General features: G+C 39.2%; 1 protein-coding gene across 1 annotated transcript in view; it reads right to left on the bottom strand.

Annotated features, from left to right (window-relative positions):
- trabd2a (TraB domain containing 2A) overlaps positions 1-16,905 on the bottom strand; it is a 58,262-nt gene that overhangs the window by 31,332 nt on the left and 10,025 nt on the right. The window contains exons 3-4 of the mRNA XM_006788763.3: positions 812-958; positions 81-255 (exon numbers count right to left, since the gene is read on the bottom strand). Coding sequence (XP_006788826.1) covers positions 81-255; positions 812-958 — 322 coding nt within the window. The remainder of the gene's footprint in view (positions 1-80; positions 256-811; positions 959-16,905) is intronic.

Below are 16,905 nucleotides of genomic sequence, written 5' to 3'. Positions count from 1 at the left end.
GCTGATACTCCAAACACTGATCACAGAGTTCACTCTTCATTTTTTCTGTGTGTATTTTGTATAAATTAGAGAAAACCAACCTGCTCCAAAAGCAAAAAAGAAGCTCTTGTCTGGGTGTTCCTCAAGCAGAGCCTTGACCCTCTTGCCCATCCTTTCATTTCTCTTGTAGATGAGTTCCTGTCTGAAGTAGCTGTCTATTTCCTGGGCAGTGGCCTGCTCATTGGGTGGCAGTGTCACATTATTGAAGTTAGGGACCTATAGTTCCCAAGGTAGTTGGCCATGAAAGTAAAACACAGAAGACATGATTGTTTATTTATAAGTTATTTTCAAACCTTTGACTAAGGTTGAATCAATAGAAAATCTGAAATTCTTAAGACATATCGTTCAAGGGTTTTTACTTATTTATTTTCTTTACATGACTGATGGTACAATTGACTTAAAAACCTTTGGACTGACAAAGATCTCATGAGATTGGCAGGAGAAACATATAGCAATGGTGGAAGAGAAAGAACAGAAGTAGCTAAGTATGGAGAAAGTGCATGTGTGCGTGTGTGCGGAGTGGGGGAAGAAGAAGGTGAGGTGGGTCAGTAGGTTAGGGGTGAAAGTAAAAGGTTAAGGGTTGTGCCAGTTGGACAAACCTAAGATCAAGGGGTCAAAATGAATCTAAACTTATTAGACAGACTGAAAGTTACAGACAAGATAAGACAAGACAAGATAAGACAAGACAAGACAAGACAAGATAAGATAAGATAAGATAAGATAAGATAAGATAAGATAAGACAAAATAAGATAAGATTGTGGATGATCTGACCTGTGATGTGTCATGATTGAAGATAATGGAGTTGAGATCTCCACAGTTGTAGTGCCTGATGAGGTCTTCAGTGGTATATGGGACCTGTAGGCTTCCTGCCCTTAAAGACTCCTGTTGTAATAAAGTCTGGTTCAGGGCAAAGATCACCTAAAATAAGACAGGGATAAACAATTAATGAAAGATTTATTTCTACCTCGCTCTAAGACCCAGAGGTTTTTCTGGGCTCAAAAATATGAAGATCAAGCAAATTAATGTCAATTATATGTGTAAAATACAACTTCTAACAATAAAACAAGCAGCGAGTCAGCAACCTCACACATACATGTGGCCATTGGTATGTTCTGGTGTAATTACTGGATACCAGCAATAAACAGTGCCCTCTCAACTACAAGCCAAATCAATCTTTGAACAGTTATTGGCTGTGCAGTGTGCCACTGCTAAAACTGCCATGCAGCTGAAGAATGCTATTGTTGGGAACCATTTACTGCTGACAGTTGCATTCAGGAGGCTTCATTCTGTGACTCTGAGGTTTTATTTCAAGGCCTGCCAAACAAAGAGACAATCAAATTGAGAGTTAAAGATATTCCCAGATCAGCTGTTGAGCAACACAAAAAACAAAAACAACAAAAAAAGAGGATTAAGAGAAATGACCGCACATGTGGCTGTCAATGCAAGACAATGTCAATTATCCGTAAGAGAGAGGAGCTCTGCTGCTAAAAAACACAAATGTCTGACAAAAGGTGAGAGGAAAATCTTGAGAAGCGAGGAATCCACATAAGGAAGATTTTTGCTGTGATGATATGTAGTGGTAACTGCCACAGTGGGGAAAGGGAGAGGAGCTATCAGTTTCAACATAGTGCAGCATGCCAGCCTTTTGGAGTCCAGCCTGGTTTAGAGTTAAAATGATCCATTATCTGAAAACTATTTTATGTACACTCTTTATAGGATTCCATTTAAAAGTTGTTGAGCTATACTAGTCTGACCGACAGACACTGTCAGCAAACAGCAAACATGTTAAATTTTAGGCAAGACTGGGCATAAAATTCTGATTTACGTGTCCTATTGAATTAACCACTTTAAAAGGGACACTTTTTTCTGCCTGGACCCCTTTCAGCTTTGCAGCACAGATTCAGCTTTTGTGTGAGCATGAAATCAGCCAGTGTTTGGTTAGAGAGCCCTGGTGAGATGAAAGACATATGCACACATGCACATGCAAATATAGATATACACAATTACACATCAGCGCACGCACATGCTCAGAAAGCTGTACAGTCTACACATCAGACTTGAGACAGGGGTTCGTACAGAAAGTACCGCCAGTCACCTCAGTGCATGGTCTCCCTCTGATCTCTCACCGCACACACACAGACACATGCACACAAACGCACACCTTTCACCCTGGAAGCCATTGATCTCAATCCCAGTGACAGAAGAAAGTTTTGTATAGTTTATTTGCTTCTCAAAAGGAACAATGAGTCAAAGTGAATACGTTTTTGGTTAGCAGCAGAACTATGTAAATTTGTCCACAGTATGTCAGCATGTTTTTGCAATTAACAAGTTTGTGTGTGAAGCCTCAGCTCTTGAATTCTGTAACGATATGCATATCTGTATGCAAGGCGGACCCGAGCGGCTATTTTTTTGTTATGTTTTTGCTTTTTATGTTCTGCTTTCTAAGGTGCTCTGATGACACTTTTCCCCCTCGGCTTCCCCTTTGTGGGAGCCTCCTTATAGCTGAAGAGAGCAGGAGAGGAGAGCAGCGTGGAGCAGATGCCTTCTTGTCAGGGGGACAAAGAACCCCTCCGTCACCCTCTCTTCTCCTCTCCTCTGTGCTCCCTCCAGCTTTCATCGGCCGCGCATCAAAGTGGAGCTCTGCATATGAAAAGGACCCCCGTCTTTATGCCACGCAAATTAGCCTATCGCCGCCCCTCCCCGACTCATTTCACAAAAACACCCTCACATCTGTGCCATCTCCGTGAAGGAAGGCCCTCATCTGCAGGGTCTCCCCTTTTTCACTGCTCTCCCTTCTCCTCTTTCTGTGCTCGCCATGCCTTTCAGCCCCTTAAATTATGGTAGTGAAGGGAGAGGAGGAGGGAGCGGAGGTGTGGGTGAGGGGGAGGATCAGTCATATATAGGCAGCTTAAAGTACAAAAAAAAAAAGCGGGGAAGGAATAAGACAGACAGAAAGAAAACACTAACAAGAAAGTGAGGAAAAAACAGTGAAGTGGAGGACTGAAAGAAAGAAAACCTTAACAAATCATTCCTTTCTTTCTGCTGTAATCGTCCTCTTCTACTACTTCATTGCGGGTCAGCGGGTGCTTTTTCCCCACTCGGCTCCTTTCATCAGATCCCCCTGTTTCTTCTGCTGTCCCCTAACCCGCCCCCCTCCTGCACACACAGACAGACACACAGACACACCCCTTGCTGATATCAAAGCAAGCGGAGCCAATGAAAGTCAATAATTGTCCTTTGTCATGGAAATCTCCCCTCTTGTGGAGATGGAGTGGGGTGGGTGTGTGCATCTAGAGCAAACATCATCACGGTCAGATTCCCACATGTGGAGATTTGGAGTGTTCAGCGGTCCGGTTCAAAAAACTCTTGCTGCTCTCGCTCTGGAGTTTGGAGTCTTAGTTTAAGGTTTTGAGTTTTGTAGAGTATTGTTAAGGTGTTGCATCTCCTCAACTATTTAGTAAAAATTGTCATTTGGTTGCGAGCCAAGTAGAAAGATGCTTTAAATCTTTAAAAAAATTAAATGTGAAGGAACATGTACCAGAGCCAAATGTTGATTTTTCTCTAAAGCAGAGGTGTCAAACAAAAGGCCCGGGGTCAAAATCGGGCAAGCAAAGATGCCAGTCCATTCCACTGGAAGGCTTTTTCATTTTGAACTTTTCAGGATATTTTCATACGTTTTACAGCTTTTTTCTATTAATAAAGATCCCTTGTCATTCTTTCTACACCAAAGTAGTTAAATAATGGATAAACAATTAAATGAAAAGTTCCTGCTATAGATATATCTACTGAATCATTTGTCTAGGTGTCTTTCTTTAAAAGAAACACAATACTTTTTAAAAACAAATAATTTTTGCTATCTTGACAAACTAACATTGTCACAGATGTGCAGGACTGATAATGTTTGCTCTCTAAAGGCCCCAGTATACCCACCAGGCTTCACGGCCTCATTCATTTATGCTCTCTGTTATGGCAGCAAAGCAGGTAGCCACTACATTATTTTCCTGATCAGAGAACTACATGTGCACTGATATAGAAGAAGAAGAGGTCAGAACAAGGAGAAAAAACTGCCTTTTCCAGTTTTGTCCACAAAGTATCATCTTTTCAACTGTTCCAACATCTCCCTTTATATAATCTGTGAATGTTTGAGCATTTCTACTGATATACCATTAAAATGGCAGGAAAAAAACCCAACACAGTCATGTCTTCAAGCAGGTTACAAAACTTGATAAGTGCACGACCAAGAAACGGTGGCTAGTGACAGCAGATTTGACGTCAATTCACTGCAATGAATATAAAATATCCCTAAGTCCAAAATTAGCATTAGCTTTTTATTGTTAGCCAAAGCCACTAGACCCTATTTTAATGATAGCACGTGGCAGCTCTGTAATTAATCAGGTAACATGTGTCCAGGCTAACATGTATGACAACTGTTGATAAAGAGTGGGCTGTTGGTCTTTTAATAAGCATCACCAAGTTTGTTGCACTACTTTTCATGTGTTCAGCTGCTAGTGAGGGGAAGGGCTGTGAGCCTGTCAGCTTACAGTGGGCCTGTGTAAAGCAGAGTGTCAGCTGGTGGAAGTGAAGAAAGCACTGTTGATTTCAATACTGCTGCAAATGAGTATCTAATGCGATATAATCTGTACTTTTTTTTTTATCAATTAGTATTCGAGTATCAGTGTTTTTTGGTTTGGTGTCAAAAGGTATCGAAACTCTCAGTTCTGCTGACAAACCTATTCAGTACTAATGTGATGGCACCATAAATAAGTCAGCACAATTAATTCCATAACACAGGAATAATATAGGAATAGGAATAGTGTCACAGTTTAGAGAAGGACCTCTTTTGTATCCAGGGAAAGACAGCGGCACAACAACCAGCAGCATTCAACACTGGTCTGCTTCATGTTACTTTATGTTCAGTATATTTCGGCCTTAATGCTGCCATCATAATCACCATAATCATAACAAGCAAAGATAAGATGACTTTACGTCTTTAATCTCGCCAACAATGTCATCAACACATTTGGTCTGTATATAAATATATAGACTATGTAAACTATACGAGAGATCATGTCATAATATGAATCTGGCGTAATGTGACCAACATGTAAACACAAAGCTATATTCCTTTTATGGAAAGCCTCCAGCTAATTTATGTTATTCTGATTGTAAGAGCTGGCGCTGAGATTTAGAGAGTGTTTGACTAGTTTAATTTTCAGCTCGGCTTTAATGAGACACTAAAGATGAGCATGTGTGCTGGTGCGTGCAAGCGTCTTTGTGGTTTTTTGTGATTTTTCCAAATATTCTGTTTTTGCGTGCCTAAGTGAGCAGAAAAAGCATGTGGAGTAACACACGTTTTATAAAGTAGGCTATCCACACTGCTGACAAGCCATGTCCTCAGACAGATGCGCGCACACACACACAGAAAGAGAGAGAGTGAGACAGAGAGATCTTCCAGGCAATCTCCCAAGTACAAATGAAGACTCCCAACAGCTCCTCGGTTTCCTACTTGCTCTGTGATGCTATCACAGGAAAATACAAGTCTCCCTTTCTCTTTATCATACATGCACATAAATAAGACAGAAACAGGCACTGAGTATGATTTATACCAGAAACAGTAAGAGAAAGGGTCATACCAATAACAGAGAAGAAAACAAAGAAAAAAAAGGGAGAGAAAAAGAAAAGTAGTGAAAAGACTTTCACTACTGATGTTATCGATGAAACCTCAGGATGAGAGTATAGACGAAGATGAATGCAGACAGAAGTAGGCAGAGACGGGGATTCTGAATTACTTATGAGTGATGTTATCAGTGAAATGTTAGTCAGAGCAGTCAGCCCTAAAACAAGACCCATCAGGAGCACAGCAGCACTGCTAGGACTTCACAAAACAGTGATTCGGAGACCTTCTGCTGTCCTCAGGTAGTTAACATTTAAACACCAATGCCCTGTGATTTGATTGTGATGGGGTTCAGGAAGTAACGTCTATTTTATCTGAGTTTCCAGACAAAACAGGCTGAACTTCTAATACCTAAGATGATTTAAAAAATGTGACTGATTTCAAATTGATTGTTTTCTCTTTCATAGTAGTCTCATTGTGTATTTTAAACTGAAAGTCTCAATTTGTCCACTCCACAGTTTCAGAGGTTTAAAACCATGAAAAATGAACTTTCACGTTTCAGTGTAACATCTAACAGTCTTGAGAAACAAAAGCGATCAATGAAAATCAACAAAACGTGTTTCTTTTGTATTTTTCTGCTGCTTTCTGGTCAAATAAATATCCAATATTGGTTTTGAGCCAGGAAAAGGTGCATGAAAATAAAGAGAAAACCCAAATAAACTAAAACAGTGGTTTAAACCACAACTACAAGCTGAAAAGTGAAAGAAAACATAGCAAGTTTCTTTTTCTATAAGACTGTGGTTTAAAAAAATGATTTTAGTCTTTATATTTGTAAAGAAACGGCTGTTTAATGGCTATTGCGGCTGCAAAAGTGGAAATAAAGTGTTTTATTCAGCAGACATTCACTGACACTCCCACCGCACAGAAACCCACTGCACACACATAAATCTTTCACCACAGCGCAACCTTTTCACTTTCTTGCTGAAAACCCACCATTTAAACACAGATACGCACACCTGTCAGTTTGACTTATCCGTATTGCTGCTTCTTTCTTTCAATTCCCTCCTTCCAACTCCCCTGAGCATATTTTCTCTGACTTGCCTACACATCTCTCCCTCACACATTTATCCTCCCATCGTTTCATACCTCCCTTCCTCTCCTCTTTGATCCTGCATATTCCTTCACTCCCTCTTTTTCCATCCTTCTCTCCTTTGATCCTATAGATCCCCTCTATCAGGTCTTTTTAAGATTTGACCCTTACATTCCTCGGGTCACTAATGACCTCCTCGCTCCGTGTGTATGTTTTCGTGTATGTACGTGTGTATAACCTGTACAAGATTAGGTCTCATCTTAGTGTGTTTATATGTACATGTCTGTGCCTATATATGTGTGTGTGTGTGTGTGTGTGTGTGTGTGTGTGTGTGTGTGTGTGCTTAAATGCTTCATCATCATGGATTACTGCCCGCTCTGCAGAACTCGGAGCAGACCTTTGAAGAAAGATTTATTAATTTTCCAATACAACAAAAGAAGGAAAGTATTGGGCAAGGATTTCCTGTACAGGAAAGAAAGCAAAAGAATCATTGAAGTCCTCAGGCCCAAAGCTTTGAAAATAATAATGACCAAAAACGTATTCTCTCTCTTTAGGGAAAAAAAGTGTCCTCATATACCATTTATATTTCGTAATCCTCATGATCCTTGTGAGTTAATGCTGACATGAACAACTCCTTTAATAGCCAGGTTAAGCTCACAGTTGCATTTTAAATCACTAAAATACTAAAATCATCAGTAAGCAATTTTTACTTCACAAGTGTGTTTATAAAAGCCAAGTCATCTAAGATGAGCAAGGATTTTACTAATAGCTGTTATCAGTAAAGTAATATCTGTTTGTTTTGTCTGCTTTTTAAAAATGTTTTCAATGAATAAGTTAATGTGCATGTTTTGTTTCCTCATAGATCTCTTGGGAGGCTGAAGTTTAAACTTAGAGTGTGTCGATACAATTTCTTATTGATTAATTATTTGGAGTAGAGTTATGCCTCCAGACTTCAGCACATAAAGAAATGAGCACATGTCCCATGTACATCACACTGACTACAGAGAAACCAGCACTCAGACCACATTCATATGAAACCGTGACTACACTTCTCCTTCTCTTCCTCTCTGTGCGTTCTCTCTCTTTCTCTATTTATCTCTGTCCAAAACCTATCTCTCGCCCTCCTCGCTTCCCTTCTGTCTCTCTCTCCCTTTCTCTCGCCCTGTAAAAACATTCTTGCGGGGTGCATTTACCTTGGTGCCAAATATTTAGGCTGTCACAGGGAATCAGGCTCAAACCAAATGGCTCGAGGTTTCTGCACGCGCATTGTGTGTGTGTGTGTGTGTGTGTGTGTGTGTGTGCGTGTGCGCGCCCGCAGATCGTGGGGGTTGTGGTGATTGAAATGTCAACTTCTCAAACCCCCGCGCTCTATCCGGCTATACTGCTTCGCTATACGCTGAACAAGCTGTACAGGAGTCCTAACAACACGCCGTTTGCACACAAGGGTCATTCTTAGTCTGTGATCAGCCCCTTGATTTACTGTAATGTCTTCTTATACCTGATTGACTACCTAAGTAAAAATGCCAAAATGTCAAAGCTCAGTAAATCCAGCTTTTCTAACTTTTTATATAAATGATATTTATAATCAGTTATTTGATTTTAACAGTCAAATATTGGATTCAACCCCCCCCCATTTATTTTCACATCTTATTATCGTTAACATAACAACAGTGGCTTCTCTGTGCAAAGCTAATTTCCTAATTAACATAGAAGCACTGTAAACACACACTTTCTCACACACACATGCTGCCACCTGTCATCACACATTCTGACAGTGACCAAACAGGAGTGTCCACTATTCGCAAAATTTTCCTGCCTCTGTCTTCCTGCCTGTCACTCTTCCTTTCTCTCACACGTACATACAAAACAGGCCCACACAGCAACCAGCGAGCCGCTCGGCGACTCGATCCACCAAGACACAACACAAAGATCTTTAAAACACAGCGAGCCACAAGGAAAACAGCCATCAATCTCGACGACTGTCTGTTGACTGAAAGAACACTATTAATTCAGGACAGCACGAGTCAAGAACAACACTGCCAAGCTGTTTCATGCCGAGATTCAAACCAAAACAGCTGCGAACACTTACTGCAGACGCACACTGACCATCTGAGAATGTATGTGTGTTATCACGCAAACAGGCAAAGAAAGAAGAGTAAATTAATTCAAGATTTTCCACACTCAAACAGGCAAAAATTAGCCACCAGCCACGTCGGAAATAAATTGTTTTATCTTCTTTCATCTGGGAAAAAGTAGTAATATTTCGGTACAGCAGGTTGCTTCAATAGCAGAGTGTTGTATGCCATTGTAGACAAATGGCCGGTCATCGACAAACTGGGAATCGCAGCTGGACAAAAAAAAAACCCAACCAAGCAAGGATACAGGCCAGAAAAAGACTTTCCAGTATTTCCAATATCTGGAAATATCTCAGTGTCGAGTTTATAAAAAACATAGTTTTAGATTAGAATTAGAATTGCATTTTAGTCCGTGTGCTCTTTTGCACTCCAACCTCTGCAGAAACAGAAAAATCCCACTCAGTGCACTCATTCCACAAACTTTGCCCCCTTGGTGATGGTGGCAGCTATTTCATCCTTAGCCTGTGGCGATAACAATGTATAAATCAAGACTGCTTGATGGTTTCTTGCAAGGCCAGAGGGGTATTTATTAAAAGCTTATCTATTTACATCGCTGCCAAACCACAGTGATTCAAAGAATGGATGTAGTTTGTTATTTTTGAGTTGAAAATTCTGTTATATTCTGCAGAACTACTCTCATATTTGTAGTAAGGTTATTTTAACCAGCTTTTTGTCTTTATCAGTGTATGTACAGAGTAAACACAGACCAATCGCATGCATTCTAAGTCATCCACATCATGCTACACAGATAATTGAACCTTTATTCAGCACACATGTGAAAACAGGAAACTGCAAAGAGTCAAGATGCAGAAGTCCAAAGAAATCATGGAAACATATGAAGAAGAGGCTGAAGGTGAGAAGGTTTACATGGGAAATGTAAATTACGGAAGAAGAAGAAAAGGGAAAATTCAAACTACTACTATATGACCAAAACCTTAATCCAGCAGCATTGACTAAATTGCTTTGTTAAGATGATTATTTTGTACTTTTTTGAATCTGTATATTAATCCCGTAAAAAGTTTGGACATTGAATTGAAATACACCAAATTCCTCACTGTACAGGATGATGGGGGCAAATAATGTTTAAAAAAAACAACAACAGACAGCAGGATAAGAAATTGCTCTCCAGGTTCTCCAAGAAATAAAGACACAGCAGGAATTAAAAACCCACATAGTGCTATTTACCACTGGCCTAGACTCAGAACCAAATCACCGCAGGCAAACCAAACTGAAGAAGCCAGGCACATGCACAAGCACACATGCTTATTTACAGTAATATGCATGTGAACACTTTCAGTCAGCTTGCATCACTTCTCTTATTCTAAACAAAAACAGAGACTGGAATCCCAATAAACTCAACATCGACCTTTAACGCCATCAGCAGTATAAACGCTACACCTCCCAATCATCTACAGAATAACTCTATGTAATGGAAAATAGGCCCTTGCATCCAAACCATCTGAGAAATGAATCTGTTTATTGTTCTGTCAGGCTGATCAGTACAGGAGACAAAGGAAGTAAAGGAGATAAACAGAGGGCGAAAATATTTTTGAGACAAACAGCGGGAGGAAAGAGAGAATTGTGTTTCCACGGAAAGAAAAAAAAATAGCGGTTAAAAAAAGCAGATAGGTAGGCCGAGTGAAAATCAGAGAGTGTGATGGTTGTTGCTGTCCAGACATCTACCACTTCCCACAGCTTCACAACCACAGACTTATGAACAGTCAACAAAATATGAAAAACATCCAAACATCACAAATGTGCTGGGAGTTCAGTTTTCAGAGAAGTGTCCCTCTGCAACCATTGTGAATGGTACAAATATAAACATCCTGATACGCAAACTGACACCAAAATAGCAACTGTCAAAGCAACACAAATGATGAAATATACTGTAAAAACAGCAAGTGAAGAGGCTTCAACACGTTTTAGATAAGGGGAGGAAACTGTGAAATAAGAAACAGCCAATGAAAGATTCACACAGGGTCAAAGAGTGGTTTGCATACAAGTTTAGATGGTGAGGAATCAAACTTTGCATCATGTCTATAAAGTTTCTTTATTATTGCAGACTCAGAAACAGTTTCAAAGTGACTTCAGAAAAACTGCAAATGTGAAAAAAAAATACAGTGTGCTTGTTTTTTTCCCAACAACAAAGATACTGAGTTCAAAATTAAAATAAAAAGCAACAAGTACTCACCTGAGCGGTTTGCATCAGAGTGAGTCTGGTAGGTTTTGCTTTCTAAATTACTTTGAAAATAGATAAATAAAATCAATGTTTGGGGGCAGAAAAAGTATTGCAAGTAACAGACCATGAAAATTAGTTATATCAATGGTATTGAAATACATAGGTTAAAAACCTTACCAAACAGTTTTGTTGAAGTCACAAAACCATCTGAAACTCAAACCTCAAAAGCCAAACCTAAAGATGCTTCAACTTCTGAGTAGAAATTCCACAAATGCTGGAAAAGTATGTGTTCACAAAGGCTTAGGTACACCTTAGCTACTAAGGTGTACCAGGCTAAAATAACGTTTAAAAAACGCGCTAAGCCTTAGCGCGTTTTTTAAACGTTATTTTAGCCTGGTATTTGAATGCAGCAATGTCAATAATGTAAAATTTTTGACTATTTTCAAAAAATGATTCAAACACACATAATAGCATGACACGCAGACAAAAATGCACGGCACACAAAAACCACACACTGCATAAGTTTATACAACATATCTGTCTTCATCTACAGAAGTCAAATCACCAGACCATCACATTTGCCGTTGTATTCAGACCAATATGTGTCAGTTATCTAAGCAGCGATTTATCAAAAGGAGTGTTCCTCTGAAAAGATCTTATCTAAATCTACAACTATGGGCTTCCAGAATTGGAAAAACTGCTTTTACCATTTTTCGTTCACGTAAAGGGAAACTGTGCAGGCCGTGTGACACTCAAACCTCCAATTAGCTCTGTTCTCAGCCAAAAACACAAAAATATCAATTTTCCCTTCCAATTGGGTAAGAAAATGAGGCAGGGAGAGGTGAGGCAATGTTTAGTAGTTACTTTGACAGTCTAAAGCTTTTCTTTTTAGAGTGTGAGCAGCTTAATTCCTTTTAGAAAAATCAGCTAAATAGTGTCCTAACCTGACATGTGCAGGGTGTCTGGAGCACTATTTACTGTCAAATGCTTTCACCATAAGGTGTACTGCTTCACAATGAAAGAAGACCAGGTCTGCATGCAAGGCACCTTACAAAAGCCCAAGGAAAGACAGACATTTTCCTGCCTCTTCTTTGGACAGCTTGAGAATGTGGTGTGCTGCTGCCTGAGGTAAAGGCTATCTGATTACCTTTGCAGGTCATGATTAGCTGTGGAGCATGTGTAGCTCGCTGTCTCTTTGCCAGCTCACGTCAGATATTCGTGTAAGTGATCACAACTGTCTAATCAACCATGGTTACCATGCCTAATTCTATAAAGAGTTAAATTAGAGTGTTTAATCATGCCCACACAAAGAAGTAAGTGCCAGATCTGAATCATGTGAAGGCTACCCACATGACAATTTCTGTCAATACACAGTTATAAAAGGAGGAGAAAATGTGGGCAAGGTTTTGTGGAGCAATTTTAGTCTGACAGTGAACGTTAGATATATGTGGAACACTGATAATAAGATAAGCTACAGCTCTCCAGCTCATGCTAACCTTAAAAACCAGCACTATGAAGATGATTCTAATGGTTCCTTCGTCATACACACATTGTAGCTAATCTTAAATTAATGAATGAATAAAGTTATTACCAGAATTCTCAGCAGAATACAGCAAAAAGATCATTTCAATAGCATCTTCCTCATTTCACATGACAGCTATTCATTATTTACAAAACATTTCACTTTTTAGCTAATTTGTAGAAATTGCCACGCAGCAAAAATATCTCAGAAGCATCTAATAGTGGGTCGAGAGCTGTGTTTTCTGAAACTGAACACAGCCTGGCAAGTGACACGTTAGTAATGGCACGTAATGGTCAAAAAGCAGCTTTGCAATGTATTTAAGAAATCATCACCTAGCTGGGGGGGGGGGGGGGGGGATCTAGTGGATGCTCAAGGCAGCTATTCATTACAGACCTGTGAATGAGGTGTGTAACAGAACTGAGACAGTTCAAAACATCTGTGCAGAACTCTCACAAAGTGTGCTGTGTGGCACTCACCTGTGAAACTTCACCGAAACCCCAAAAATGTGGACTGGAGCCAGAAGGACACAAGTGCATTTATGGTCATTTATGTCTTTTAAAAGTTTATTCAAACACATTAAGTATTATCAGAATCATTTACCTGCTTCATTTAATGGTCAATAACATCATTGTATTTTACAGACTGAAGCCGAAGCCAAAAAATCTTAACTGGAAATACGTGCTACAAATGTTTAATCAACCTTTTTCTAAGTATGAGAAAGCTGACCTCAAAGCAAACATATGAAAATATAATTATCTGACATTCCTTCAAATTAAAAATGATAAATATATTATTTTCCTAATTTTAAAAAATGTCCTTTAGAAAATAAACCCTTTTGACAAGTTCCAGGTGACACAGAAACTATTAATCCTCTGTGCAGGAGCTTGTGGACAGCTTTGGCCTTGTATCACTCCAAGTCCAGGCTGAAGTCCAGCCAGGTTTGGCTCACTTCAACAGGCAGTGGAGTAACTGGATTTAATCCAGACCAGCCACAAACCTCAGCAGCACACAGAAAGCATAAGCTTACCAGGCAGAATTTATGAGAAATCATGTCATACGGCGAAAGGTTAATTTAAAAAGCATCTCCATTTTTTTTTAAGCATTCAGTGATGATCCAGCTTGATAATACCTCCTTGAAAGGTGTTCCACTGTTTTCTCTAGGTCAGACACCGTGGACACAACGGAAATTATTTCACAATCTTGTTGTTGAAGACAGAGGCCAGGTCTGTGACCACTTGCATTTAGTTGCCATCTTCAAAGCAGCTTTGGTGCACCAAGATAGCAATTAAGAAGTGTTAAGATGGGGCCAGTCTGTTATTAGTGCTGTAAGTTTGCGATTGAATGAGTCAGGTTGGCAATAGGGTTTGTTTTTGATGAAACAGCGATTAACTACCAGCAAAAACTGCAAATCTGTTGCACATCTACACACACAGAAATCCACATGAACTACTTGCATTCAGAGGCTACTTAGAACCTCACACATTTGAAACAGAAATCCAGATTTTCCACCACAAATAGTGATGTGATTCAAATTCAGGCGCTCAGCTAGCTTGCTTTTATATAGTAAAATAACCAGAATACAACCAATGAAGACTGACTTAGATCAACTGCAGTGTGTTTGCAATATTTCTGTGTTCACGAATTGTCACTTTTCCAAAATTGCTAGCAAATCTTCGCCAATCTGTCTGCAGTCACAGTCGCACCGTGACTGTTTGGAGACACGTTACCTCGCACAATCACCTTGGTTGACTAACGTTTGAGGGAGTTACACCCGCAGGCTTGCCTCAGACACTGAGGCACTGATTTTTCCTAGTCGCAAGGCAGTTGCTGTACTTTTACTCTAGTGTGACTGAGCCATTAGCGATATTACAGCAATTTAGCTATCAAGTAATCCTGATCAATGGCTTCATCAGTCATGGGAAAACAAACAGGATAAAATTTACCAGAGTCAAGACTGAACCATGAGAAGCAACCTTTTTTTTTTAACAAATCCTTTATCATGACACTTTTACTTCTAAACTGTTTTTACTTAGCTTGTATCTCTTTTGCAATACACAGAAATAAATTACACTAAAACAAGCATGTATGGGATTTCTTACTTTTCATCAGCTACATGCTAATTTAATGCTAATTGGTCACGACTTAGTATAAACAACAAACCCGGGGCCTCAACCACATACAGCCCGCAAAAATGTTAACATACACTACAATAGAGGGATTGATGGGCACCAAACAAATTTAAATTAGTGTCATAACGACTCCCGCAGCTCTTACATGTAACCTACATTAGCTTTAATTAAGCGAAGGCCTTAGTATGTGAGGGTTAAGTTAATTTGCAGATGCTGAGCTTTTCTTACTTAAATGAAGGTGGCGGTTCACTGAGACAACAAAATCCATGTTTCTCTGTGAGCTGTTTACTTTCAGTAAGGTTTCATAATCAGATGTTGGAACAGTGGATGGAAAACTGCCTATTAATACAAGCAGTTTCAGAGATATCTTTCTGTTTATCTGAGTTATTTTTACATGTCCCAATTCAGTTATTATACATTAATCCTTGAAAAAGATCAAGTCAGCGATTAATTATTTCTAATGAAGTGTGTTTAACTTGTGTTACCCTGGATCAGGATTAGTGACTTGCATTTGTTTGACATAAGTGGCAGCTATTATGTGCAGTTTTGCATGTTTTCTTTAAGAGCTTATGTTTTCTAAAGCTTTGAGTGTAAGTGTTATGTTTTAATTTGGAGCATCCATGTATGAATGCAGTGTAATGTTGATACTATAGTTCTCTGGAACCTGCAGAAACTTTCATAACTTAGCGTTAAGTCAGAAAGACAAGCTATTAAATCCCTAACTGAGCAGCAGAAGCTTGTGTTACACAACCAGGAAAAGCCTGCGGCAGTCTCAAAAAGTCAAACTCCGCTCGGCGGGAGTGTATTACTGTATATACTTTCAGGAATCAAAGCTCTTTTTCTTGGCATGCAGTTGGCACCATCCAGCTGAATCTCATCCACTTTGAAGCAAATATACTCAAAAAATAAAACTATGCAAATGGGTGGACTTACACAGGACAGCAAAATGGAATTTGTAACGTTTTTCTAGCTTGGTATGAAGCCGGTTATCTAATGATTCTTTTAAAAAGGTGTGCAATGATCACACAAAGAATATCCTGACAACAAGAGAAATTAAAGAAATTCTAATATCTCCTCAAATATTTGAGACGCGTAAACTTTAAAGCGAAGAAGGGAGTGCTGTAATGCGAATGGCACCACATTCAACTCCTCAACCATCAGGAGAAAAACAAAATCTCTGTGGTGTTTTATTCTTTTCTTTTTTTGCTGTTAAAATGAAAGCAGCCAATACAAACTACATATCAAGAGTCGATACAGACTGCTGATTTTTGATATGTATTCTTTTCTGACTTATTGCCAGGCTTCAGTTTCTATCTGTAAAGTGATTTGGAAGTAACAGTTGCCGCTTCTTTGTCTCTGGTGTCATGTATCGAGACAGATTGACAGATAATGTGTGAGGAAATGCCAGACATCTAATACGGGACTGTTTGGTCAACAGTGGGGAGGAAATCAAGCACCGCCATTTGACATGAAACCGAGGAAAGAAGCTGTAAGGGCATGTTCAAAGTTCAACCATAGAGCTGCATATGCACATAAACATGCACTTATGCATACACACAGATACAAACCATCATTCATATCCAACTCCTGCAAACAAGCACAGTGCACATGTGCATGGAAATATTCACGTGCACATGCAAGCAATAATAAACGGATACAAGCAATTATATGAAAAAATATACACTGGACAAACACGCCCCAAGCTGTAATTAAACATGCGCAGTTTACTCCCTGTGATCAAAGTAGAGTGAAGCAAGATAATCAATTATTTTATAAACAATTTAGAGACAAAATGCTCAAGTTAATGCTGGGCATAAGAATACAAATGACTTTCTGCAATATGAATGAGATCATGCAGCTGCACTGCAACACCTGGGCAACAGGTTGCATGTAAATAAATGTTTTTCACTAGATCGTGTCCTACTGCGCTCAGTCCATATCTGCTTTGTTGGCTTTTTGAAAATTGCACTGCATGTTTGCCTTTAATATTTCAAACAGTGACGTTTCCTTGGCAAAACCGTTTTAGCAAGTTATTTTAAAAATATGCACGATTCATCATTTCTCCAAAATAACAAATTAATATTCTTTAAGCCAAGACAATTATTTGGCAGAGCATTAAACTTTGACTTCAAGAGTATCGTAATGAGCTTAATAAATTCAAGTGCAGGTTAAAATGTTAAAATGCTGTTCTTTTCT

The sequence above is a fragment of the Neolamprologus brichardi genome, chromosome 7 (assembly GCF_056152115.1).
Source record: "Neolamprologus brichardi isolate AB-2024 chromosome 7, ASM5615211v1, whole genome shotgun sequence".
In the NCBI taxonomy this organism is placed as follows: Eukaryota; Metazoa; Chordata; class Actinopteri; order Cichliformes; family Cichlidae; genus Neolamprologus; species Neolamprologus brichardi.
The sequence above is the reverse complement of the archived record's forward strand: the minus strand, read 5'-3'. Positions and strand labels throughout refer to the sequence as shown.